Source organism: Bos taurus, chromosome 7, assembly GCF_002263795.3.
Source record: "Bos taurus isolate L1 Dominette 01449 registration number 42190680 breed Hereford chromosome 7, ARS-UCD2.0, whole genome shotgun sequence".
Lineage (NCBI taxonomy): Eukaryota > Metazoa > Chordata > Mammalia > Artiodactyla > Bovidae > Bos > Bos taurus.
In genome coordinates, this window is record NC_037334.1 from 67,837,678 (window position 1) to 67,864,813 (window position 27,136).

The 27,136-nt window shown below is 41.9% G+C and overlaps 1 protein-coding gene across 7 annotated transcripts in view; it reads left to right on the plus strand.

The window, feature by feature from the left end:
• SGCD (sarcoglycan delta) overlaps window positions 1–27,136 on the plus strand; it is a 1,117,349-nt gene that overhangs the window by 930,175 nt on the left and 160,038 nt on the right. For all 7 annotated transcript variants that reach the window (XM_059888161.1, XM_024994220.2, XM_059888159.1 and 4 more), the window contains 2 exons: window positions 17,407–17,494; window positions 23,990–24,109. In XM_059888161.1, coding sequence (XP_059744144.1) covers window positions 17,407–17,494; window positions 23,990–24,109 — 208 coding nt within the window. The remainder of the gene's footprint in view (window positions 1–17,406; window positions 17,495–23,989; window positions 24,110–27,136) is intronic.

Here is a 27,136-nt window from a genome sequence, read left to right on the forward strand (position 1 = left end):
AGAGGAAAATCACCAGCATTTTCTTTTCTCCTATGGAGGTAGCTGGTGACTCAGATGGTAAAGAGTCTGCCTGCCACGCAGCAGACCTGAGTTTGATCCCCGGGTCAGGAAGATCCCCTGGAGAAGGAAATGGCAACTGACTCCAGTATTTTCGCCTGGTAAATCCCATGGATGGAGGAGCCTGGGAGGCTACAGTCCATAGGGTCACAAAGAGTCAGACACAGCTGAATAACTTCAGTTTATGGAGATAGCTACATTTCAGGAACCTTGACAAGCAAATTCGAATTAACTTATAATTATATGTTTCTTGCTGACTTGTTTATTGTACATATCATTAGAAACCCACCCCTCCATCATCTTCTGGACACACTCACACGCATACCGCCACATGAGACTGGAAGAACTGCTGCCTTTTATCTTCCTAAGAAGTCTCTTTCAATTCTTTGTAACCTTCAAACTATGAGAAATTTGACTTGAGATGTTACCTTTAAGTTAAAGATTGCATTATTATATGTCTGCCCTCTCATAGGATCCCAAGTGATGATTTCTAGAGAAAGTAGAAAGCAAAATTTAAGCTGCCAGAAAGAATCAACACAAAAGTGCACAGATTTCTGTGTGAGTTTTGTCAGTTGAGATAGTTTAATTGTGAACATTTTTCTAAAGGAGCTTTTAGTATTCATTGTGGATGTACAGTGCAACTTAAAGACAGAATGTAGACTTGAAAGACATGGCAACTTTGCACCTCAATTTACCAGATTCTGAAGAAATTCATACTTACTGTGCCCCAACCTAAATGCTTAAGTCCTCAACCTTCCACCTACCAAACTCTCCCTTCAAGTATTCTTGCTCTTGCACACTGGTCTCTGGGTCAGTGAATGGCCTACTACCTCTCCAGTTGCCCAGAAACATAAGAGCCATTCTGGACTGTGCCCCTTCCTCCTTCCCAAGCCTAGACACTTATGAATTCTGAGATATATGTTTAACCTCTCTGCTAATCTTCCCTATCCCAACTCCAGGTCTAGCTGCCATCTTCTCCCACCTGGATGTCTACAGTAGTTTGCCACCTGGTTTCTCACATCAGTCCTCACAAGGTAGCCAGAGTGACCAGAGGTTCAGGTGAAAATAGGCTCACATCACTCCCCTGCTTAAAATCCTTTGATGACTTCCCACTTCTGGAGAAAGTCTAGTATCATTTAAGTGGCATCTAAGAGTAAAAAGGGAAGACAAATCTATCAGATATTTAGATGTACCATAAGCCATAGAAGTAGAAGAATATAGTATAGATGTCCAGAGAGACAGACAATAAAATAAACTAGAAGGTTCTGGCACAGACTTATGTATATTTGGGATAAAGATAGTACTGCCTATTAAAAGGGAAAATAATCTGTTGGTAGACAGTGTTAAGGCTTCCATTTGAATTCCCACCTCAACTATTTACCAAAGAGGATTCCACAGGCAATGAGGACTTAGTATGAGAGATGACACCCGAATGTGGGTAGAGTAGAATACAATAATTCCCCTATATATGAACGAATACTGTTCCGGGAACACATTCATAAGTCCAACAAAGTTACCCAACTAACACAATCAGCTATATACTAGGTTCATAATACTTTTCACACATGTAAAATGTGTGAAATAAAAAACAAACACAAAAAGAAAACATTTTTAATCTTGCAGTATAGTTCTTTGACAAGTACAGTAATAGAGTACAACTGGCATACAGGGGCTGGCATCAAGTGAATAGGCAAGAAGAATTACTGACTGGAGGAGGCAGAGGAGGTGGGACATGGTAGAGCGGAAGGATCATCAGTAATGGAAGATGGAGGGCAAGCTGCAGTTTCACTCTTGCCTTACATAATCGGACAGGCAAACCTACATTCATTTCTTTGAAAGTTTATAGCTTGAAGGTTCTTATGTAGGGGACTTACTGTATAGAAAAATAACTAAGGCAGGAAAAGATTTATTTGTAAAACCCCAAAGAACTATCCTTAAGGAAAAACAAATGAGTTTTCTTACATCACAATTAAACATCCCTGTTGGTCAGAGGACAGCATGGACAGAGTTAGCAGAGCTGATGGCAGGCTGGGGGGCGTGTTTCCCTCTCTCCCCTGATCTTTAATCTCCTTCCATGTTGGCCTTTCTCTCTGTCCCGTAAAAATGCCAAGCTCCCTCCTGCCTAAGGGCCAGCATACCTTTGGAAAGTTCTTTCTCATCGGGTTTAGCTAACTAGTTCCCATTCACTCCTATGATCTCAACCACAGTGTCTCTCCCTTAGGAAGGCCTTCACTGACTGCCCAGATTAGGGTAGGTTTCTCTTGCATGTGTGCTCAGTTCAACTTCTACTTCCTATTTATTGTACTCATTGCAATTACATAATCACTTAAGGAACTCTTCATTTCATGTCCATCCTCACCACTTGGGGTTGTAACCTCCAGGAGAGCAGTACTATGCTCAGAACTTGGCACAGTGCTTTATGTCTAGAAGATAACCTTTGAAATGTTCATGAAATGAACAAATGCTAATTAAAAGAAGCTATATTCCATACCATATGCCAGATGAATGCTACAAGCCCAGGGAAAATCACAGGCACAATTTAACCTTTATGTCAACAAAAATTGAGGGTAACGATGCACGCCTCTGCTTCTCCCTGTCATCTAGAGTCTCAGCATTCAGCTCTCGTTTGTACCGCATGAGGTTCCTTGCACTCCAGTAGGTGGTGAACAAGTATTTGTTGATTACAGGTCTATACTGCCTCCTCCCACCCCTCTGTTTCCTGTGTTTATCACATCAGCCATGCTTACTGGCTTGCCTTTTGAAAACTCTGACAGCTGATGTCAACCTTCATTTAATTGCTTCTTTTGTTGACAACTCTCACTCTCTGTTGACTCTTAATTTGATCTGAGCATTCAGTTATTCAGCAAATATTTATTGAAAGCCTGGTGAATGCCAGGAATGTAACAAGCACTGGGAAAGCTGGCGGTCCACTTCTATTTTTGATATGCTAACATGACACCTCAAAAGAATTGTTGAACAGAGCAGTTCAATTTACTTACATATCCAGAGAGACCTAAATGCACCCAAATTTGGGCACATCATGGAGAGTATCTGAACAGAAATGTGGTGATGGAAAAACTGGACTAGCTCCCAGCTTAGTGTGAGTAAGTGCTTCACAGTGTAGCATCATTAGTCATGACTGGAAAACATTTTCAAACAATAGAAATCCACAAAAGCACCGTTATAAAAAAATATTCCAAGGTAAAATAGAAATGACCATAGAATAATATTGTTCCTACATATTTGTCATGTTTTTAAAGGGCTTCCCTGGTAGCTCAGTTGATAAAGAATCCACCTGCAATGCAGGAGATCCACGGCTTGGGAAGATCCCCTGGGGAAGGAAATGGCAACCTACTCCAGTACTGTTGCCTGGGAAATTCCATGGACAGAGGAGCTGGTAGGCTACAGTTCATGAGGATCAACTCAAAGATAACTAAAACATCCTACTTAAAATATTAATGATAATGAAAACATTTGATGCTTGCTGAAGTTATACTTACAAACTAACTTTTGGTATGATTTTAATGGCAAATCTAAGTTTGTGTCAGTTTGCTTATTCAAGTCACATCAAGAGTTAGTATTTCTTAAAAGTACATTCAGACATAGGGAACTCCCTTGCGGTTGCCAAGGGAGTGGGGGGATCGTGGGTTGGTAGTTTAGGATTAGCAGATGGAAACGTGTATATAGAATGGATAAACAAAAAAACATGGTCCTACTGTATAGCATAGGGAACTATATTCAATATCCTGTGATAAATCGCAATAAAATATAAACAAGAATGCAGGTATATGTATACCTCAATCATTTTGTTGTACAGCAGAAATTAATAGAACATTGTAAGTCAACTATACTTCAATTTTTTTTTTAAGTATTATTTAGTGAACATTGATCAGAATAGCCAATACATTGTGATCCCTACCACAAAAGAAGCCAGCGACTTCTGACTACCCTGTGTTCTGTAACCTGACCAGGGGAGAATGAGAGCATATAAAGACAAAAGGGCTTCCCTTGTGACTCAGCTGGTAAAGAATCTGCCTGCAATGCAGGAGACCTGGGTTTGATCCCTGGGTTGGGAAGATCCCCTGGAGAAGGGAAAGGCTGCCCACTCCAGTGTTCTGGCCTGAAGAATTCCATGGACTGTATAGTCCATGGATTCGCAAAGAGTTGGACATGACTAAGCGATTTTCACTTCACAAAGACAAAAGAAATGTAAATTTAACAGAAAAGAAAGAGTGTGTGTAAAGAGCCCTGGGTAGAAAATTGGCTGTGAGAGACCCCCTCCACTATTGTTTACTATAATATTGCCAAAGATAAAACCCTGTGGACATAAGTTTGTTTAGGGGAGAAATCTCTAATAACAGGATCTACTTCAGAGTGAAATCACATGTCTATAATGTGTTAAACATCCTGCCTTCTCAGAGATGAGTGGCCTTCTGAGGTCTCTTCCTGAAGTTCTGGATCTTGGAATTTGGCAGCCTAATATAGCATTCCAAAAGACCACTTAAATTTTTAAATAGTTTTATATATACAGAAAGGTTGTAAAGATTGTGCAGAGCATTCTTGTATACCCTGTAGTCAATCTCCCCCATTCAGTTCAGTTCAGTCACTCAGTCATGTCCGACTCTTTGAGACTCCATGAATTGCAGCACGCCAGGCCTCCCTGTCCATCACCAAGGCCCAGAGTTCACTCAGACTCACATCGAGTCGGTGGTGCCATCCAGCCATTTCATCCTCTGTCGTCCCCTTCTTCTCCTGCCCCCAATCCCTCCCAGCATCAGAGTCTTTTCCAATGATTCAGCTCTTTGCATGAGGTGGCCAAAGTACTTGAGTTTGAGCTTTAGCATCAGTCCTTCCAAAGAACACCCAGGACTGATCTCTTTTAGAATGGACTGGTTGGATCTCCTTGCAGTCCAAGGGACCCTCAAGACTCTTCTCCAACACCACAGTTCAAAAACATCAATTCTTCGGCACTCGGCTTTCTTTATAGTTCAACTCTCACATCCATACATGACCACAGGAAAAACCATAGCCTTGACTAGACGGACCTTTGTTGGCAAAGTAATGGCTCTGCTTTTCAATATGCTATCTAGGTTGGTCATAACTTTCCTTCCAAGGAGAAAGCGTCTTTTAATTTCATGACTGAAATCACCATCTGCAGTGATTTTGGAGCCCCCCAAAAATAAAGTCTGACATTGTTTCCACTGTTTCCCCATCTATTTCCCATGAAGTGATGGGACCAGATGCCATGATCTTCGTTTTCTGAATGTTGAGCTTTAAACCAACTTTTTCACTCTCCTCTTTCACTTTCATCAAGAGGCTTTTTAGTTCCTCTTCACTTTCTGCCATAAGGGTGGTGTCATCTGCATATCTGAGATTATTGATATTTCTCCCGGCAATCTTGATTCCAGCTTGTGCTTCTTCCAGCCCAGCGTTTCTCATGATGTACTCTGCATATAAGTTAAATAAGCAGGGTGACAATATACAGCCTTGACGTACTCCTTTTCCTATTTGGAATCAGTCTGTTGTTCCATGTCCAGTTCTAACTGTTGCTTCCTGACCTTCATATAGGTTTCTCAAGAGGCAGCTCAGGTGGTCTGGTATTCCCATCTCTTTCAGAATTTTCCACAGTTTATTGTTATCCACACAGTCAAAGGCTTTGGCATAGTCAATAAAGCAGAAATAGATGTTTTTCTGGAACTCTCTTGCTTTTTCGATGATCTCCCCCATTCAGTGCAGTTCAGTCACTCAGTCGTGTCTGACTCTTTGCAACCCCATGAATCACAACACGCCAGGCCTCCCTGTCCATCACCAACTCTCAGAGTTCACCCAGACTCAAATCCATCAAGTCAGTGATGCCATCCTGTCACAGTTAATGAACCAATATTGATACATTGTTACTAGATTAAAATAAATCATTTTTTCAGATATCCTTTGTTTTATGTAATGTCCTGTTTATATCCAAGATTCTTATCCTGGATACCACATTTTGTTTGTCATGCTTCTTTAGATTCTATATGGCTATGGCAGTTTCTCAGACTTTCCTTGGTTTCAGTGCCCTTACCATTTTGAAGAGTACTGCTCAGGTGTTTGCAAAATGATTCTCAGTTAATATTTCTCTGATGTTTTTCTCATGATCAGATGAGGAGAATGGGTTTTGAAGAGGAAGACTACCAAGGTAAGTTCAGTTCAGTTCAGTCACTCAGTCTCCAACTCTTTGCAACCCAATGAACCACAGCATGCCAGGCCTCCCTGTCCATCACCAACTCCTGGAGTCTACCCAAACTCATGTCCGTTGAGTCAGTGATGCCATCCAACCATCTCATCCTCTGTCATCCCCTTCTCCTCCTGCCCCCAGCCCCTCCCAACATCATGATCTTTTCAAATGAGTCAGCTCTTTGCGTCAGGTGGCCAAAGTATTTGAGTTTCAGCTTCGACATCAGTTCTTCCAGTGAATACCAAGGACTGATCTCCTTTAGGATAGACTGGTTGGATCTCCTTGCAGTCCAATGGACTCTCGAGAATCTTCTCTTCTCCAACACCGCAGTTCAAAGCATCAATTCTTCAGCGCTCAGCTTTCTTTATAGTCCAACTCTCACATCCATACATGACTACTGGAAAAACCATAGCCTTGACTAGAGAGACCTTTGTGGACAAAGTAATGTCTCTGCTTTTGAATATGCTATCTATGTTGGTCATAACTTTCCTTCAAAGGAGTAAGAGTCTTTTAATTTCATGGCTGCAATCACCATCTGCAGTGATTTTGGAGCCCAAAAAAATAAAGTCAGCCACTGTTTCCCCATCTATTTGCCGTGAAGTAATGGGACCAGATGCCATGATCTCAGTTTTCTGAATGTTGAGCTTTAAACCAACTTTTTCACTCTCTCTTTCACTTTCATCAAGAGGCTCTTTAGTTCTTCTTCACTTTCTGCCATAAGGGTGGTGTCATCTGCATATCTGAGGTTATTGATATTTCTCCAGGCACTCTTGATTCCAGCTTGTGCTTCTTCCAGCCCAGCATTTCTCATGATGTACTCTGCATATAAGTTAAATAAGCAGGGTGACAATATAAAGCCTTGAAATACTCCTTTTCCTATTTGAAAGTATCCCTTTCCAAATCCTTTTCCTATTTGGAAAGTATCCCAAGGAAAAGCATCCCTCATTTCAACATGACTTACCACTGTTGAAGCTGACCTTGATCCCCTCTATGAAATGGTGTTTGTCAGATTTCTCCTCTGTGACGTTTCTGTCCCCTCTTCCATGCTGTGCTCTTCTAAAGAAAGTCACTAAGTATATCTGTCTTTAAGGAGCAGAGAATTAACTGAAAAATGTTTGGAATTCTACATAGGAGAGTTGGTTTTTTTTTTTTCTCCATTTATTTCTTTAATCATTTATTTATATCAGAACTGGACTCACAGATATTTATTTTCTTATGCCTTGGGTAATAATTAAATGCTGCAATATTTATTTAGTTGTTCACATTGGGCTTCACAGCTTGGCCATTGGGAGCTTTTTCAGTTTGTCTCTTGTGTTCCTTTGACACAGTCCCCCATAATTGTGGGGTGTTTTTCTGGGTTTTGTTTGTTTTTGAGCACTTCCTTTCTTCTGACCCTGTAAGATGTTCCAGGCTCATCTTTCATATTTCTTGCCCCTGTCCTTAAATTGGCTGTTTTCTAAGAAAACTTCTTTCTGTAGGTTTTGTCCGTTTTCTTTGTTATAGTTTACGTACCATTTTGATAGCTGCTGTGCTAGGCCCTTGGCATATACTATCTTTTTTAATCCTAATATCAGAGGCATTAGGTAGCCTTTAACTTCATTTCATAAATAGAAAAAGTGAGTCTCAAAAAGGATTTACCCAGTGCTACACAGTTAAAAAAAGAGTTAGGATTCAAGCCCAAATCTGACTCCAGAGCTTGCACTCTGAACCATTACTCCACAGACCAGGCTCCCCTGTGTTCTTAGTCAGCATTAGGTGGAAGCTCTGCTATTGTAAACTGCTGTGCCGTTTTGTTAGGCAGATAAGGCAGAAGCCAGCCCAGTTCTCCTCTGGGAAGATGCTGCAGGATGCCAGCCACACTGATCCCTTCCTTCTCTGAACCTCATTCACACTGAGAGTTGAAAACCTTCCCTGAATGTGGAAATTCTTTATGTGCTTTCTTGGGGTTTTCTCTGTTTATCTGCATTCCCAGATCACATTGTTAGTTCCTCCGAGAGCAAAGAAAACACACTACCAGGTAGGATTATGAAGATAAATAACTTCAGAACAGACTGTGTTACGCAACTGGCATCAAAAGCAAATATTAAAATCTGTGCCCTTCATACCTGGACAGCATAGATCTCAATGGAAGGGATGCTGCATTATTGTCATGGTTATTTTCCATTTCCTGATGGACAAGGAGCTTCTCCCTTCCTGTTGTCCTGGGCCAAGGACAGTATATAGTATGTTTTAGACTCTCAGTATACATAAGATGCTTAAGAGAAGTTCCTGGGTCCTGGACTAGACACCATTTGCTCTTGACTTATGCAGTTTAACCTGCTTTTTCCACGTAAGAAAGCAGAAGTAAGAAGTGGCCCTAGAGATAGACTGATAGCAGTGAGAAATGATAAGCCTCTGGTTCATTCAGAAACCTCACTCAAAGAGACAGTAAGAGGACAAAACTAAAAAGGAGTAAGCTTACATTGTCACCGAGAGAGGAAGAAAAATGGAAAGGGATGATAGACAGTCAGGGAGACGGGGCTGACCAGGCAGAGCTGGAATCTACAAACATGAAGTGAAAGAAAATAAATAAATCAAGGAAGAGGATCCATGATACAGAGCCTGGAAAATCTCAGGAGCTAGATATCCCTGAAGACTTGAGAGTCACTGTCCAGAATCAGTAGAACAGGGTTACTTTTCCACAAAGCACTTGAGGTGCAGTGCCCAGAGTCCACAGTAGCCATGATGCACTCTGGAGTGAGGCTGACAAAAGGCACTGGTTGGAAAATCTGCATAAAGACCAACTGAACTCAGCAACTATACCCAGCTCCCACCCCCAATTGACCCAGCTAGGAAGTAACCTCTCCAGCCTAGCAGAAGATAGGAGGATTTTTATCTAGAATGTTAAGCCATCCAGAAGGATTAAAAAGTCTTCTCTAAATAGAAGAGAGGCAAGAATATATAGGAAGGAGAAAAATCACAATTGGAAAATAAACCACTTAAGCCAGTACATAGAGTAAATTTGTGTGTGTGTGAAAGTGATGATAACTGCAATGAAGAGCAAAAGGATACATATGAAGTTGTAAATGAGATCAAAATCATAAAACGCTGGGGAGGGGAGTAAGAAAATGAAGAGTTTTTTAGGATTTGTTTGCACCTATATGACCACCCATATGATCACCAGTCTAAAGCAAGTAAATATAATAGTGGTTTAACGTACTTGAAAACAGGGTAATCACAAATGAGGAAACATTCAGTAGATTTACAAAAACCAAAAGGAAGAGAACTCAAGCATAATTCCAAAGAAAACCATCAAGCCACAAAAGGAAAAACAGAAAGAAAGGAACAAAGGAAAAATACAAAATCAACTAGAAAAGAGGATTGTAAATGGCATTAAATACATACCTCTCAATAATTACCTTAAATGTCCATGGGCTAGCTACTCCAATCAAAAGACATAGAGTGGCAGATTGTATAACAATATGCTGCCTACAAAGAAAAACTCCAATTCAAATGATACATGCACCCCAGTGTTCATAGCAGCACTATTCACAAAGCCAAGACATGGAAGCAGTCTAAATGTCAATGACAGATGAATGGATAAAGATGTGGTACATGTACACAGTGGAATACTACTCAGTCATTTACACAGTGAAATAATGTCATCTATAGCAACGTGTTTGGACCTCGAGATTATTATACTAAATGAAGTAAGTCAGCAAAAGACAAATACACGCCATATGATATCCCTTATATGTGAAATCTAAAATATGATGCAAATTAACTTCAACAGACTTCCAGACATAGGAGGAAAAAAAAAAAAAACTTGTGGTTACCAAAGGGGAGAGAAAGGAGGGATAAACTAGGAGTTTGAGATTAGCAGATACATACTGCTGCTGCTGCTGCTAAGTCGCTTCAGTATGTCTGACCCTGTGTGACCCCATAGATGGCAGCCCACCAGGCTCCTCCATCCCTGGGATTCTCCAGGCAAGAACACTGGAGGGGGTTGCCATTTCCTTCTCCAATGCATGAAAGTGAAAAGTGAAAGTGAAGTCGCTCAGTCGTATCTGACTCTTAGCGACCCCATGGACTGCAGCCTACCAGGCTCCTCCGTCCATGGGATTTTCCAGGCAAGAGTACTGGAGTGGGGTGCCATTGTCTTAATAAACAACAAGGTCCTACTGTATAGCACAGGAAATTATATTCAATATTTTGTAATAAACTATAATGAATAAAAGAATATGAAAAAGAATATATATATATAGAAAACTGAATCACTTTGCTATATTCCAGAAACTAACACAACATTGTAAATTTACTGTCTTTCAATTAAAAATAAAAGTTAGATCGCAGTCATTCTGACTGGCGTGAAATGGTACCTCATAGTGGTTTTGATTTGCATTTCTCTGATAATGAGTGATGTTGAGCATCTTTTCATGTGTTTGTTAGCCATCTGTATGTCTTCTTTGGAGAAATGTCTATTTAGTTCTTTGGCCCATTTTTTGATTGGGTCATTTATTTTTCTGGAATTGAGCTGTAGGAGTTGCTTGTATATTTTTGAGATTAGTTGTTTGTCAGTTGCCTCATTTGCTATTATTCTCTCCCATTCTGAAGGCTGTTTTTCCACCTTGCTTATAATTTCCTTTGTTGTGCAGAAGCTTTTAAGTTTAATTAGGTCCCATTTGTTTATTTTTGCTTTTATTTCCAATATTCTGGGAGGTGGATCATAGAGGATCCTGTTGTGATGTATGTTGGAGAGTGTTTTGCCTATGTTCTCCTCTAGGAGTTTTATAGTTTCTGGTCTACAAGCAATAAATGCTAGAGAGGGTGTGGAGAAAGGGGAACCCTCTTACACTGTTGGTGGGAATGCAAACTAGTACAGCCACTATGGAGAACAGTGTGGAGATTCCTTAAAAAACTGGAAATAGAACTGCCTTATGACCCAGCAATCCCACTGCTGGGCATACACACTGAGGAAACCAGAATTGAAAGAGGCACGTGTACCCCAATGTTCATCGCAGCACTGTTTATAATAGCCAGGACATGGAAGCAACCTAGATGTTCACCAGCAGTCGAATGGATAAGAAAGCTGTGGTACATATACACAATGGAGTATTACTCAGCCATTAAAAAATACATTTGAATCAGTTCTAATGAGGTGGATGAAACTGGAGCCTATTATACAGAGTGAAGTGAGTCAGAAAGAAAAACACCAATACAGTATACTAATGCATATATATGGAATTTAGAAAGATGGTAACAATAACCCTGTGTACGAGACAGCAAAAGAGACACTGATGTATAAAACAGTCTTGTGGACTCTGTGGGAGAGGGAGAGGGTGGGATGATTTGGGAGAATGGCATTGAAACATGTATAATATCATATATGAAATGAGTCGCCAGTCCAGGTTCAATGCACAATACTGGATGCTTGGGGCTGGTGCACTGGGACGACCGAGAAGGATGGTATGGGGAGGGAGGAGGTAGGGAGGGTTCAGGATGGGGAACACAGGTATACCTGTGGCGGATTCATTTTGATATATGGCAAAACCAATACAATATTGTAAAGTTAAAAAATAAAATAAAAATTTTTTAAATAAATAAATAAAAAATAAAAGTTAAACCAGAATAACTCTAGGCTCTGGTTGTTAGACAGAACGAATGCTGAAAACATGTTTGAAGGAAAGTCTGTCCAATGAATAGTAACATATCCAGCCCTCTCCCCCTCTAACATCAGAACTGATTTCCAAGGTTATATCTACCACCTGCCTGGCAGGAATTTAGACAATCCCTCTTTGATGAAACTAGCCCACAGGTACTGACTGCCCACAGATACTGACATTTGGAGGTTCTCCATTGAATTAGCCAATTCACCACTACAGTACACTATGGCAGGGTCTGCCCTTCCAGAAACACAGAGCTTCCAAAGAGCTTTTTTATTCCCCTGTAAGAGAGAATGAAAGTGTTAGTCACTCAGTCAGTGTCCAACTCTTTGTGACCCTATGGGCTGTAGCTGGCCAGGTTCCTCTGTTCATGGAATTTTCCAGGCAAGAATACTGGAGTGGGAGGCCAGTGTTCCCTTCTCCAGGGAATGCTCCCAACCCAGGGATAGAACCCAGGTCTCCTGCATTGCAGGCAAATTCTTTACCATCTGAGCCACCAGGGAAGCCCCAAAGAAAGGATAGTGTGTCAATCAAAGAAGGGATGATATAAAAGAAAGGTTCAAAGAATAAGAAAAAGCTTTTGAAAATTACAGGTATGGTAGTAGAATTTTTTTTTTTTTTAATCAGCAGAAATATTGGACCTTTAAAGCTGAGGTTATTTCCTGGAAAATAGAACCTAAAGAAAAAGGATTCAACATTGGAAGGGAAAAAAAGCATTTTTTACATGAAACATTTATCTATTCTATGAAAAGAAAAAAACAGTGGGCCAGAAAGGAAAAGGAAATGTAATTAAAGAGCTTGATTTCATTTACCTGTGGGCAGTATACACATAACCTTAATAAAATAGATTCTGAATATTGATTTGACCAAAATTATATGCAAGAGTTCATACCATTGCAGAAATTCAGCGGCTAACATCTAAAGCCAATCAGAGAGAGCACAGAGCATATTTTGGGCCACAGAGAGGGAAGTACCTGAAGGAGAATCCTGGCAGATTGAAAGAGATGTGAACCACTGCTCTTCAATATAAGCTTTGGAGTATTTGATGTTTATATAGACTGTCTTCATATAAGAACAGGTAATTTCAAAATGTCAGCATGATGGAGCCATTAAGTGTTCAAATAGCTACCTGCGTACAGTAACCCCTGGAAAACATTGTAGGACAAATAATGTTTATTGAGTGGTTTTGAGTCATCAAGAAAAGGTGTGATTCTGTTCTGCTTGTTGTGCTCTAGAGAAGCAAATTAATGGGGGTTCTTATCCATCCAAATGCTGCAGGCTTTAGTTGTTTGAGGAGAGTCCTGATGTGGACTCTCCTGCTGTCCGGAAGTGGGGGAGATTTTACGTGCTTTCTTCCTCATGTCCCATACAGCTCAGCCTGTGTCCAGGAGAATCTGGGCTGATTGGCCACTGACTGACTTGCTGATAATCCACAGCAGTTTTGGGTCTGCCAAACTCCTTTCCAGTAGGTGAGGCTAAGCCTCCCCCTGGTCTCCCATAAGCCCCTTGTCCTTGGATGGTTGCCTTGAGGTTAGTTAGGGAAATTCACTGGCCCCAGAGCAGGCTGTCCTGCAGCAGAAATTAACCTCCCCAGGCCCAGGGGCTACAGTGGGGAGTGGGAGGGAGACAGGAAATAGAAGCAGCTAAGTGGGCAGAATTTAGTGTCTCCTCAGACATGGAAGTGTTTCCCCTACTCATTCTGATACCGCAGAGACCCCAGGGGTGCTTTTCTTGGCTGCTTTTCCCTGGTTTAACCTCAGCCAGCCAACCCAGAGAACAAATATGATGGCACTGACCCAGCTGTCAGGGGAGGCACTTCAGAGTTTGTTAGCTGGTGGTTCCTGCTATTTTCCCAGCAACCTTTCTGTTATCAGGTATTTGGGAAGATCACAGCAAGGTGTCCCAGGCTAGAATGAGGCTTTTTGTTTAAATCCTGATGTAGCAAAGACTGTTTGCCAGCGTGTTAGCACAACAGATCAATTAATGCTAAGGTATTATATTTTGACACAGCAATAAAAGGGAATGGCTGGCTGTAGTTTATCTCTCGCTGTAAACTTTGATCAAAGCTGTTAGGAGATTTTTTTTTTTTCTCCTCAATAGAATTTGGTGAATATTAAGGACAGGCAGGTACATTTGAAAATACTGGCATTTGAAAGACAATAGTGAAAAACTTGCAGCTATAGGGGGATCCTTTGAAATCTGGAAACAGAATAGTGGACATAGAAGATACCCAAAACTTAGTTCACAGGTGGATTGTAAGGATGAGGATATACAAAGAAAGGTCGTCTTCCCCACCCTCCATTCTTTCTTGCTCCCCCAACCCCCTCCTCCTCCTGCTTCTGTCACTAAACTGCCCTGTCCACCCTGTAGTTTAATAATAATAATACATGTGACATCACATATCAAGAAACTTGAAACTTAGAACCCTTAACTCTCTCAGTCAGCCAACTGGAATGTGGTAGAGATTGGAAACTAGGTAGCTTGACTCCAGGGCTTCTACTGTGTGCTTGGCTCATAGAGAGGGCTCAGTTATGTCAGCCCCAGCTGCTGCTGTTGCTATCAGTTTTGCAGAGAATGAACCACAGAGCAATTAAGTTGCTCAGAATCACACACTGGTCAGTGACTATGGAGCTTATCCAGTTCTCTGATTCCAGGTCACCCCTCTCTCTGCAGTGTCAGGTTGCTCAATATATGAAGAGTTAAGTACATTAACTTCTGGAAACCTATATCCCCCTTGCAGTTTCCAAGTTCTGAATTCTCACACTGCTTGAACTTAAAAAGCTTACTTTTTAACTTTTCCGTAGAAGAGTTAAGCACTGCCAGAAGCAATGGCAAAAATAAACAATTTTTGGTTAAGATTTGTCTTCTAATGGACAGGGGAAAAAAGAACTATGTCAACTTTAGATTCAGTGTATTTCTTCTTCCCTGTTCCAATTAAAAAACAGAACAAAAAAAATATTCATTCACCAGGCAAAATTTTAATTTTAAGCCATTAATGGAGGGTGGGGGTCAGTGACTCAGTGGTTGCCTGGATGTGGCAGTTCTCTCCTCCCTCAACACTAGGACAAGAGCTCTCACTCAAGGGTAGCTGGTTCCTCAGGGCTTGAGTGAGTCGTCCATCCGTTTTAGCAGTTAACCTTGGGTGAGAGGATCATGGCTCTAACCATCAGAGTGTGGACAATGCCTGGGTGGTGGCCGCCCCCCGCCCCCGACCCCGCCTCTTGTGGAAACAACTCAGACCTTGACCTGAGCTGCAGTCAGCACACCCCTGCCTCTTCACCATCTCCAGGCACTGGGCTGGGCCCACGAATCGCCAGTTTTAGAAGGAAAAAGAGATGAGAGAGTCCATAATCTTTCTTGTTTTTTTGTTCCAACTTGGGAAAATCCTATCCTACCTTGGGAAATTCAGCTCACACATGACTACCCCCTTTGCTTCTCTCTGCGCATCCTTAAGCCAGGAATAGCCTCACGCTTCAGGAAAGTCTCAGCACACCGTTTTATACTCTCTAATCACCCTTGCCGTCCCCTGCCTGGTCGTGTAGGTGTGTGTGCTGTGTCACTGTCCCCATCGGAACGTAAGACTTTGAAGCTGAAGGGGGTCTTTCCCATCTTCATTTTCCTCACAATTCATGGCACAGTGGTTTCTCTGTATTTGAGACTGAATCCATAGTGGCTTTACTAAATTTTTAGGCAGATGCCATGTGGCAACAAGGGTTTGAAAAGATGAGGATGACTATCCACATTCTCTTTTCTAATAACAACTATCTGGTTACTGACATATTCTGTCAGAGATTCATCCTTTGATTTATAGCTTTAGTTTATTCCAAGCAAAGAACATCTAAGTTGAGGGCTGACAAACTATGGCCTATGTCTGCCTGTTCTCAAACGGCCAGTGGACGGAAATAGTTTTTGGTGGTGGTGGTGGTTTAGTCGCTCAGTCGTGTCCGACACCTTGTGACCCCATGGGCTGTAGCCTACCATGGGATTTTCCAGGCAAGCATACTGGAGTGGATTGCCACTTCCTTCTCCAAGGGATCTTCCCAACCCAAGAATCAATAGTTTTTAGTATTTTTAAAAGGGGAGGGGGGAGAAGAATAACATTTTATGACATGGTAAGATTATATTGTTTAAAATTATATGAAATTCAATTGTCTTGGTCCATGAAGAAAGTTTTATTGGAATACAGCCATACCCATTTGTCTATGTATTGTCTATGACTCGTTTTCACAAAAACAGCAGATATGAGTAGTTAACATGGAGACAGTATGTCCCACAAAGCCAAAAATATTTATTATCAGGACCTTTATAGAACAAGCAAGCCAGTGTTTGTTCTGAGTCATTCTCAGAAATGTCTGCCACCATGTGGAAGAGGAATCAGGTGCCCTTTTTGATAAAAGGGAGATGGATTGAAGGTAGAGGATGCCTGGAAGAAAAAAAAATCTGGATAAAGAAAAGGAAAAAAGGGGAGGCAGAGGTCTTCTTGGAGATGCTGGATCTCCTGGGTTGTGTGTCCACATGTGGTAAACATCTCTACAAAAAGCATACCATCCTCCCGCAGAGCACCTGGATTCTCACAGCTGGTGGACCTGCTGGAGGGGTAGACCTAGTGTATTTCACACAAGCATTTACTCTCCACTAAGGGCTCTGCGTGATTCCTTTGGAGAAAATGGTGAACTAGAGAGGGTGAAATTAGGAGACTATCAACATTCCTGATCATCCCGTGTACCAGAGCTAACTACCATCTACAGCAAGAGCTAAAGGGCTCTGTCTTGGATTCAACAAATTTGGGTGTGTATGTGTATATGAAATCTCTTTTGAGTATATCTGTCTATCTGTGTGTCTCTCTGGGGAAAATCCATTTTGGCTGAATGCCAATTAATAATCATATATGTGGGGATAACTAAACAGCTAGGATTTTCAAATAAAGATACATCAATTAGAATTTTATTTCCCAGGTGGTTCAGTGGTAAAGAATCTGCCTGCTGGGCAGGGGATGCAGGTTCTATCCCTGGGTTGGGAAGATCCTCTGAAGAGGGGAATGGCAACCCACTCCAATATTCTTGCCTGGGAAATCCCATGGACAGATGAGCCTGGCGGATTATAGTCTATGGGATTGCAAAGAGTCAGACACAACTTAGCAACTAAACAGCAAAAAATAAAAAAAATAACAAAGATCAGTTCAGCCCTTGGAGAGTTGGGACTACAGTTATTTAGAAATCTTTTGTCACCATCTGTAAAATAAAAAACTGGATCTATTTTATAGTGCTGCTAAGTTGTGCTGCTAAGTCACTTCAGTCGTATCCAACTCTGTGTGACCCCAGAGATGGCAGCCCACCAGGCTCCCCTGTCCCTGGGATTCTCCAGGCAAGAACACTGGAGTGGCTTGCCATTTCCTTCAGGGATCTTTATTCAATATCTTATAAGAACCTATAATGGGGAAAAAAAAAAAGAAATCTGCTATTTTCATGTGTTTCTCTTATTTTCTTATTACAGGGTAATGCCCTATACTTCAAATCTGCCAGAAATGTTACAGTGAACATCCTCAATGAACAGACTAAAGTACTAACTCAGCTGATAACAGGTAAGAAAAGAAAGAACTCAGTAGTGCCTGGTTCGGGCTAAGCACTCAGAAAGCATTGAATGGAAGGGTGAATTAAGCACAGTGTGATGGATCTAAGAAGGAACGTCTGCTCACACATTTTACAGCCTCAGAAAAGAGAACAAAGCATGTGTTCCATGATGCTACTCAAGGGTAGAGGCTCATTCTATACACACATTTAACTTATGCAAATCTGATGATACTCATTTAGGGGGTAGGGAGGAAGAATAAACAATTTTTCATGTAGCATGGCCCCTAAACACCAGCCAGCTGCTTCAGCTGGTGCTCAGCCACAGGGAGGCTCTCTCCTCCAGTGCCGCAGGAAAAGCTGGCTGTGTTGGATTAATTGGGAGATAGCACAGCATATACAAAACCATGCACATCATACTTTATGGACTGTAAAAGGGATTTGTAGTGATAGTTTGAATCCGTGCCATATTTGCCCTACATGCTGACTTTGAACCTAGCTCCATTGCGAGATGCAGCTGTATTCCTCCCCCACCCTGAATATGTTTCTGTGGTTCCTTTTAATAGAGCAGATCTGCTTCTCACAGCCACGGAAAGCACTCAGTGGGGTTTAAGCTGCATAGTCCTGAAATTTAAACAAGAATAGGTTATTCACAATAACGACTCTAATGATGAACACGGGTCTCATGGTCACATAATGTGTTGGGTGGTATTACCCCCTCTGTAGGTTATGAACATCAGTAAACAGGATCCTCTGTGCACCCCCACAGTGGATGGGGGAAAGGGACTATGTCTGAATGGCATTGTTAGACTTCCAGACAGAAGATGCCATTTGTTTGGCTTCAGGGCTGAGAGAGAGGTATACAGATGGACATTTTGAGAAGCCAGTTGCCTGAATGTCCTGACAGATAACTGGGACTGAAACATCTGGAGCTCCACTCATCAACATGCCACAGGGAGGCAGGTGCCTTTGTGCCCAGACTCTCACTGGGGCGGGGTGGGGGTGTGTGCCTCACCCTCCCGCTGCAGGATGTGGGTGTCTGGAGGGACGCAGTCAGCCAGTAGGTGACTTGGACCAGCTCCCACTGGAGGAGCTGCTGTGGCAGAGCCCGAAATCCATAAACAACAAGCTCTCCAGCCGGCGCCCGGCTCAGTGGCCTGGCTTCTCTAACATCTGGCCCGCAGTCACGATGCTAAATAATTAAATAAATAGCTTCAGTAAGCAATGATTTAAGCAGCATGTGTGAAAATTGCCTCCAGGAGGGAAATAAATCCGACCTCCAGCTCCCAGATTCCCGCGTTCAAAAGGAACTTATTTAGCCTATTGATCATTTGCCATTTATTTGCAGTGGGAGATTTGGTTGACTTGAGAGATTTTGTTTTGATAAAGCTGGAATTGGATGCATGACTGTTAGGAAGAGTCAGTCTCTCTCCCTCTCCTTCCCCACCCCTCCCCCCATCCCCACTTTTTACTTCTCTTCCAGCTCCCCTCTTTTCTCCCCTTCACCCCATTCTCCCTCCCTATCTCTCCTTCTCCCTGGTCTCCCTCTGCCTCCCCCATTTCCTCCCTCCTCTTCCCTCTTTCTCTATTTCCTTCTTTCTTCCTCCTCCTCCCTCCCCTTTCTCTCTCTCCTTTTCCTCTCCCATTGTTCTCTCACTTGTCCCTCTCTCCTCCCCATCTTCTTTCGTCTCCTCTGCTCAGGGCAGACCCCAGAGCAGAGACCCCTGTTTACTTCTTAAGGTAGGGCACAAGGTAATATCAAATGAGATGGGCCAAAAGCCAGCCTAACACCAGCTGGTAGCAACCTTTCAAGATGCCTTCTAGAGTGGATAGTGCATATGTCTAAGTAGAATCTCCAACATAGATAGCCAAGCACAGACTCCCTAAGGTTTTTCTTCAGGGTTCTCCTTTTACACTGATACACGTGGGGGAAAGCACAGAGCAGGTCCAGGAGAAAATACCTCCTAAGGCCTGTTATACTTTACGGTGTGCTTACCTGACAGCAAATGCTACCAGCTGCCCCAGCAGCCAGGTTTACTAAGACAATCCTGAGGATTCAAGAGTTCTCCTGCTTATTACCTAATGACTGTCTCAAAAGCCCAGAAGAAATTCTAGTGTTGGCAATTCAGATGATCTTTTCACAAGAAACAATGTTCTAAATGATGGTTAGGCTCCCAGGCGAGATCACAAAACACATATTTGACTCATGCCTCTGCTGGTTTAGTACTGCCTTGGTAGTAGGTGCAAAGGGGGAACCCTCTGACCTGCAGAGAGGAAAGTTGTAGAACTCTGACACAGCATCTCACCAGAGTGGGAAAAGGCCCCGGAATGAAGGGGATGAGGAAAGAAATGAGACTTCAAGGCCCCAGGTCCTTCCAGCTTCCAGGTGGCCGTGGCAGCACTGGGACACGGCTGGCGTGCCCTGATGGAGGAGGTGAATTGAGGAGGTGCTTCACGCATAGGCCACTGTCAGCAGAAAGGGATTAACTGAAAATGAGTTTCAGGTTACAAATAGTGATCTTTTCCATCCCAGAGAAGAACAGTGAGTTTGCCAGGAGACCTCCTGAGCGGTCTCCAGCTCCATTTACTTTTCTCTGTAGAATTCTTTTTTTTTTTTTAAGATTTCGCCGACATCCACGGAGGTTTGGCAGCCCCAGGTGAAATCAACAACAGAACAAGCCATCTGCACCATGGAGCCAGTGGTCTCTCTGTGGGGTTTTGGCTAAAACACCAACTACTGAGCTTTATATACCCAAATGATTCTGGCCCCAGATAAAGTCCATTTTGTATTCTGAGAAGGCCTGAAAAACAAAATAACTTAATTGTCTTGTGTTCTCTGTTGGCTGTCATCTCTTCAGTACATGCACTTGCATCTCACACACCGTTAATAGGTTCAGAGAAGACTCAGCTTACACACAGGCCAGTGTTCTTGACTCCTTGGGAGTATGTCTCGTGGTCTTGCCCAAGTCCTTGAAAACACAGTCCAGGCGTTTGTGTTCCCAAGTCATTACACCATATCTGAATCAATCCAGATTGGGCAAATTGCACTCACCCTGTGCCCATGCTGAGATCATTCATTCATTCATTCATTATCACTAGACCTCCTTATCTGCAGTCTTCACCCTAAAAAGAAAAAGTAACATCCTCAAAGAATTCCTAAGTAATACAGGTTTTACTGAAAGTTTTGCTGTGACCAAGAAGATAGCTGCATCTTAGCCATCCTTAAGCAGCCTAATCCCAAACCCTCATTGAACGCGTCTGTCCTTACAAGCCTCTCTCATCCTTGACTCTAGCTTCCTAAAACCTCGCATCCTCAAGAGCTCCTCTTCTCATCGCACCAGCCTCCTTTCCCTTTCCAGACAAATAAACACGCCTTTTCTGCCATGGAACGATTCTGAGGCCGCAGTTCCAGATGCAGATCTACCATTAGCTCACTTGGTGACCTTGAGGGAGCCCTTGGCTTTGCTGTCGTTTGCTTCCCAGGTGGAACTAGTGGTAAAGAACCCGCCTGCCAATGCAGGAGACACAGGAGATGGAGGTCCAGTCCCTGGGTTGGGAAGATCCCCGGGAGGAGGGTATGGCAACACTGTCCTGTGTTCTTGCCTGGAGAATCCCATGGACAGAGGAACCTGGCGGGTTAACAGTCCTTAGGGTCACAAAAGAGTCAGACACAACTGAAATGACTTAGCACACACATTCTCACATCCAGCATGATGGCAGTCAGAGAAGACGTCTTAGTCCCATGCCATTTGGAAATGTGTGCTCTGTCAGCTGTTTCAATCCCCCACACGTTAAAGAGCCTCTCCAATGTCCTTCGTTTTGTCAGAGGTCCAGCTGAATTGACATAATGATGGGAAAGAGGGAAGTTCACTCAGAGACGGTCACCCTCATTTATTTCAGTGTATTGAGAGCATTACGTTAGAAAAATGGCTGTGGTCATGACTCCAGTGGTGGTGATCATAAAAGCAGTCCCCCTACGTTTCACAGCTCTTTTGTACCTACAGAGTTCTTTGTATAAACACAGTATAAGTCAGTCATTTTAACCTTTCTTTGAAGTAGATAGAAGCGATGGTAGTAGCACAGTTTTGAAGATAAAGAAAATGATGTTCAGAAAGATCAAATGATTTTCCCAAAGTCATGTTACCAGAAAATGAGAAAGTTGGGACATAATTTCTACCTTTTGATGGTCCTCTGATAGTGTGATAGTCTTGCCAAAGAGTAGAGGGGCAGACACCAGACATCCGGGGGCCGACCCGGCTCTATCAGCCAAGCTTTGGTGTTCTGTGTGAACAGAATTTCACAGAACATCAGCATCGGACAAGGCCACTTGGTGACCATGAAAGATAGAGACAAAACAAAAAGCAAACACAACTGTGATCATGTCTGAACACAGATTAAAAATAGAAACGTTTTTCCAAACCACAAGAATGACCAGACTATGCTCTATCCCCCTCTAATATGAGTGACTGCTGTTTATCTATTACAGTTTTAGCATTGTTCTGGTCCTCTGTCCTCTAGATAAGATTTACTAAAATGCTAATCATAAATTTACTGTCAGTTCCTGACACTATCTAATCCAGAACAAAACCCTACTTCCTAAAACCCTTCCCTCACATAACCTACCATAAAGGGCAAGATCCTATAAGTTCTTTCTTCTTGATGAGAAACTCCACAGTTTCCCATGGTGTGTGTTCTCTCTTATGGCCATGAGCTAAAAATCCAATTTGTTCAACTCCAAGTGTATTCCTAGTGATCTTTACATGGAAGGCATTGAAGGCCCTTTCATTACTACTTTTTACTAATAAGTGACACTGTCTTGAAAAAATGACTAGAAAGAAAAATGCTATGCAGTTGGTCCTCCACATCCAGGAGTTCTGCATTCTTGTATTCACCAACTACAACTAGAAATATTTGGGAGAAAAAAATTCCAGAAAGACCCAAAAAGCAAAACTTGAATATGCCCCCATGCTGGCAACTGTTTACATAGCATTGATATTTTATTTGCAGCTATTTACACAGCGTACATTGTATTAGGTATCCTAAATAATTCAATCATTTAAAGCATGCAGGAGAATATGTATAGGTTATATGTAAATATCACACTGTTTTATATGAGGGACTTGAGAGCATCCATGGATTTCCGTATCCAATGGTATCCTGGACCCAGTCCCCACAGATACTAAGGGAGAATTGTATCAGAATCCCCTGGGCAGTTTTGAGGAAAATATAAGCTTTCTGGGCTCTACCCTCAAATTTTTTTCTATATGAATTTCCAGACCAAAAGATAAATTCCTTTTTGATCTCAGGTAGGATCACTGAGGATGATTATACCCCTAGGTTATCCTGATGCATTTCTGCGGTCGAACTTTTTGGAACCTTCTGAACTTCTGGTATTTAGGTAGCTCCATTTCTTTAAGAATTCTAACACACTAACCTATTCTAATTTTTCTGTAGTACCTAAGGAGAAGGCAATGGCAACCCACTCCAGTACTCTTGCCTGGAAAATCCCATGGATGGAGGAGCCTGGTAGGCTGCAGTCCATGGGGTTGCTAAGAGTTGGACACAACTGAGCGACTTCACTCTCACTTTTCCTTTCATGCATTGGAGAAGGAAATGGCAACCCACTCCAGTGTTCTTGCCTGGAGAATCCCATGGATGGGGAAGCCTGGTGGGCTGCCGTCTATGGGGTCACACAGAGTCAGACACGACTGAAGCGACTTAGCAGCAGCAGCAGCAGCAGTAGCAGTACCTAAAACTCTCAGTGGTTTTCTGTTTGATTTACTAATACATGTTTTAATGTATATTGGCAGGTAAGTGCTGAGGGATCAGGGACTTTGTCTTCCTTTCACCACTACTATAGCCCCAGCTTCAAGCATAGCATCTGTTGTTATAGATAAGCCCTCTAAAAGTTATTTTTTATTGAGTGAAATTCCAGCATGAAAGATTCAATAGCTTTCAAGACAATTACAATATATTATAGCCTCTTCTGCTAGAAGATGAGTTATATACTTGTCTGGTGTCAAAAACAGCCAGTGGGTCAAGGGTAAAGAATGAGACAGATTTCAGCTGAATTTAAAGATGCCCTTTTATGAAAGCAGAGAACACTCACCACCTCTTGAAGAATTGGCATGTCTTTGGCCAGTTCCAGCAATTGGGCTGGCCAAAGAAATGCCAGTCCAAGAGGTGGTGAGTGTTCTGTGCTTTCATAAAGACAAGCCAAAATCTACAATATTTGACAGTAATTTGGTGGTTAGCTGAGGGAAATCTCATTCAAGCATTAGTTTGGAGGAAGGAGCTGATGGTTTTTAAAATCAGCCGGAGAGCGTATGATTAAAAGTAATTGACAAGACATGGCTAGAGTCACGAGGCTGGTTGTCACGGCTGACTTCTGAAAACCAATCCACTTACATTAAAGTCCAATACAATCTTGTCAGATGTGTATGTTCTGCGAAAAGCTCTTTGAAATTGAATGTAGTGGGACTAATGTATTCTCTCTCTCCCTCTTCTAGGGCCAAAAGCCGTGGAAGCTTATGGCAAAAAGTTTGAGGTAAAGACGGTTTCTGGAAAATTGCTCTTCTCTGCAGATAACAATGAAGTGGTAGTAGGAGCCGAGAGATTACGAGTTTTAGGTAAGGAAACTTCAGTCATTGAACTGGTTTGATGCTACTGTGTATATTTTAGAGGCACAGTGAAATGGTGTCTAGAAGAGTGATTTAGGCCAGTTACCTATAAAGGTAATTTTACTGTCATAAAAGAGGGAAGAGGAACCTCCCAGCTCTCACCTTAAAAATTTCTCGAATCGTGAGTCTTCATGGCATGTCTGCCAACACCAAACTTCCAGTGGGGATGTGTGCTCATATCAAGAAGTGCACTAATCCTCACAGATTGACAGTCCTACAAGAAGCAGTCAAGACTTGTATACATTGTCATCATGATCAACAAACCAGGCTATAAATTAAGAATCATTTCAGAAGCTTCTGAAAAGTTGAGGTTCATGGAGCCAACTGTGACCTACTAAATTAGTAAGTCATGGTGGAAGGACCCAAGAATTTATATGTAAAAACATTTGCAGGAGTTTCTTTTTGGGTTCCACTGTTGAAATCATTGAATTTGACTGTGCACTGAAACAGTCTAGCAGGGTGTGTTAAGAATTCCATTCCTAAAGCTAACCTGGCTCTTCATTCCTGCCCTGTCACCTACTAACTGTGTGACTTTAGACAAATTAACAACATCACTGAGCCAGTTTCTTTTTCTTCTCAATCGAGCTAAGAACATCTGCCTTCTCAAGTTCTCCCTAGGGTTCAATCGGATCATGTTTGATCATGTTATACACACTTATCACAGTGCCAAACACAAAATGGTGTTCATCCAGTGGTAGCTATAGGTACTGGTGTTAATACTCATGCTGCTATTAATACTAATCCTGCTTTTCCTTCTCTTGCTCCCTAAGAGTTACTGAAACATACCAGTTAAAAGTTCAGACTCTGGAATTAACCCATCATTTTAATCCTATCTCTATCCTTTACTAGCTGTGTGAACCTAAAGCAAGGTATCTAACTTCTCTGTGCCTGTTTTGCTCACCTATAAAGTGGGGGTAATAGAAGTATCTACCTTCTGAGATTGGAAGGATTGAGTGAAATAATCTATGTAAATTTGTTGGTAAGGTGGCTAAAAAAATAGTAAGTGATCACTAAGTACTAGCTGTTATTATCTTAAATTATTATGTTATTTTTACTTGAGCTTGTTGTTTGTTGTTTCAACAAACAACAAGCTCAAGTAAAAATAACAATAATTTAAGTTATTGAAAGAAGTTGCATCTTTCTTCTCCATTAGCTCTGTGTTCTCCTCATCATCACCCCCACCCTCAGCCCATCAGTTTGGTCTGTCTGTCTATCTCTCTGGTATAATATACATTCACAGCTAACTTTCTTGCTGGATGACTCTTAAGTTTCCATCCCCAGACCCAGCATCTTCCCTGAGTTCTAGGTCTTTTTCAACTAGATATTCTACCAAGCTCTCAAACTGAGTAGATCTTGAGTGCCTAGTATAATAACACACATACACGAGCACACAAAAACATACACCCCCTCACACCTCTACTCTCCCACTTGTATTTACCCCCTTACTTCCCCTTCACTCTAACTGATCCCATTTTGCTTCCCACTGCCAGTTTCAAAACTTTAGCATCGTTCCAACCAGCCTCAGGCTCAGCAGAGTCAGAAGGTGGCCATGGCCATCCTGACAGAGCTCAATGGCATGGGAGGGCCAGGTACAGAGGCAGTGAGCCAGGGGTGGTCTAATCACTTATCAGGTGCTCGCTGGGATGTAATCTGGAACAACTGCTTTCATCTTTCAGGGCTTTGCTTCTCTCCTGTCCGTAAAATGAGAGTTGTCTAGAGCAGAAGTTTCAAGCAGTTTTTTTTTTTTTTTTTTAATTTAGCAACAGAGACTTTTAAAAATAAAATTTCATACCAAACCCCAATCAATAAAATATGTAAAAGAAGAGCACTGCTCTGGGCTGTGGATGGGGCTTTTAAGGTTTAAAGGTTAAGTTGTGTAGCTTCATCATTCCCCACCCCCTTGCTGTTGGGAGGCCTCTTAGAACTTATTTATAAAGCCCTTTAAGTAGATAGCCTTTAAAGAGTAAAGTCTACTGACCACTTGCTATGATCCAAGTACCACACTTTGTGTGCATGATTACCTTTAGACCTTACCAGCACCTTTTGCGGCAGGCACCCTTCTTATTACCCTCATTTTACAGAGGATGGAGCTGAACTGTTGGAAGGGGTGAGCCATAGGATTCACATACAGGTATTTCAATGCAGACTGCTTCTCATTAAAGCAGTATATTTGCTGCCTTGTCAAACTGGTCCCATGTTTAGGTGAGTGAACTAAGGTGAAGAAACTTACCAAGATCAGTACCAGTAAGTGGTGTGACTGTTGTTCAAACTCTTGCCTATGAACACTATCCTCAGTGCACATGACTATACATAAATATAGCTCTAGCATCTTTGCCAACTCTTAAATGACAATTTTTCCATTATTCATAAAAATAGCACTTTCTATGTTAGTTCGAAGTTCTTGTGGGGGGAAAAAAAACAACACAGAAACTTTAGGTTATTTTTTTATTCAAGAGTATTTTGCTATTTCAGCTCTAAAGTATTTACCCAGGAAAAAACGTGCTGACATCTGATGCCACAGTCATTTCATAAAAATGGTGTTTGGCACTCCGTGTTAGTCTCTGAACCTTCATGAGTCACCCCGTTGCTTTAAAATCTGACTTTGCAAAGATACTTTAGACGTCCAAACACTGTGGTTTCATCTTTGTATATGAAATTATCTGATGGTATTATTTAAGAACTCCTTTCCTCCATCGTGACATAAGGGTTGGAAGATGATTGTAGTATTTGATTGCTTGAAGGCAGGTGGATAATTTTGCTGCTGTTGTTTCTTATGCTGGTGATATTTCACTTGCACAATGATTTAGGATAAATCTCTCTCCATCATCAGAAGCATTTGTTTGTGTGTGTGTGTGTGTGTAAAAATCTCAAAAGGAAGCATCATAATAAATACCACTGCTGCTACCAGTGCTAAAAAGATGAGGAAATGACCACCCCACAAGTCTCACATCCTACTCAGTGAAATGAGCCTAGTGT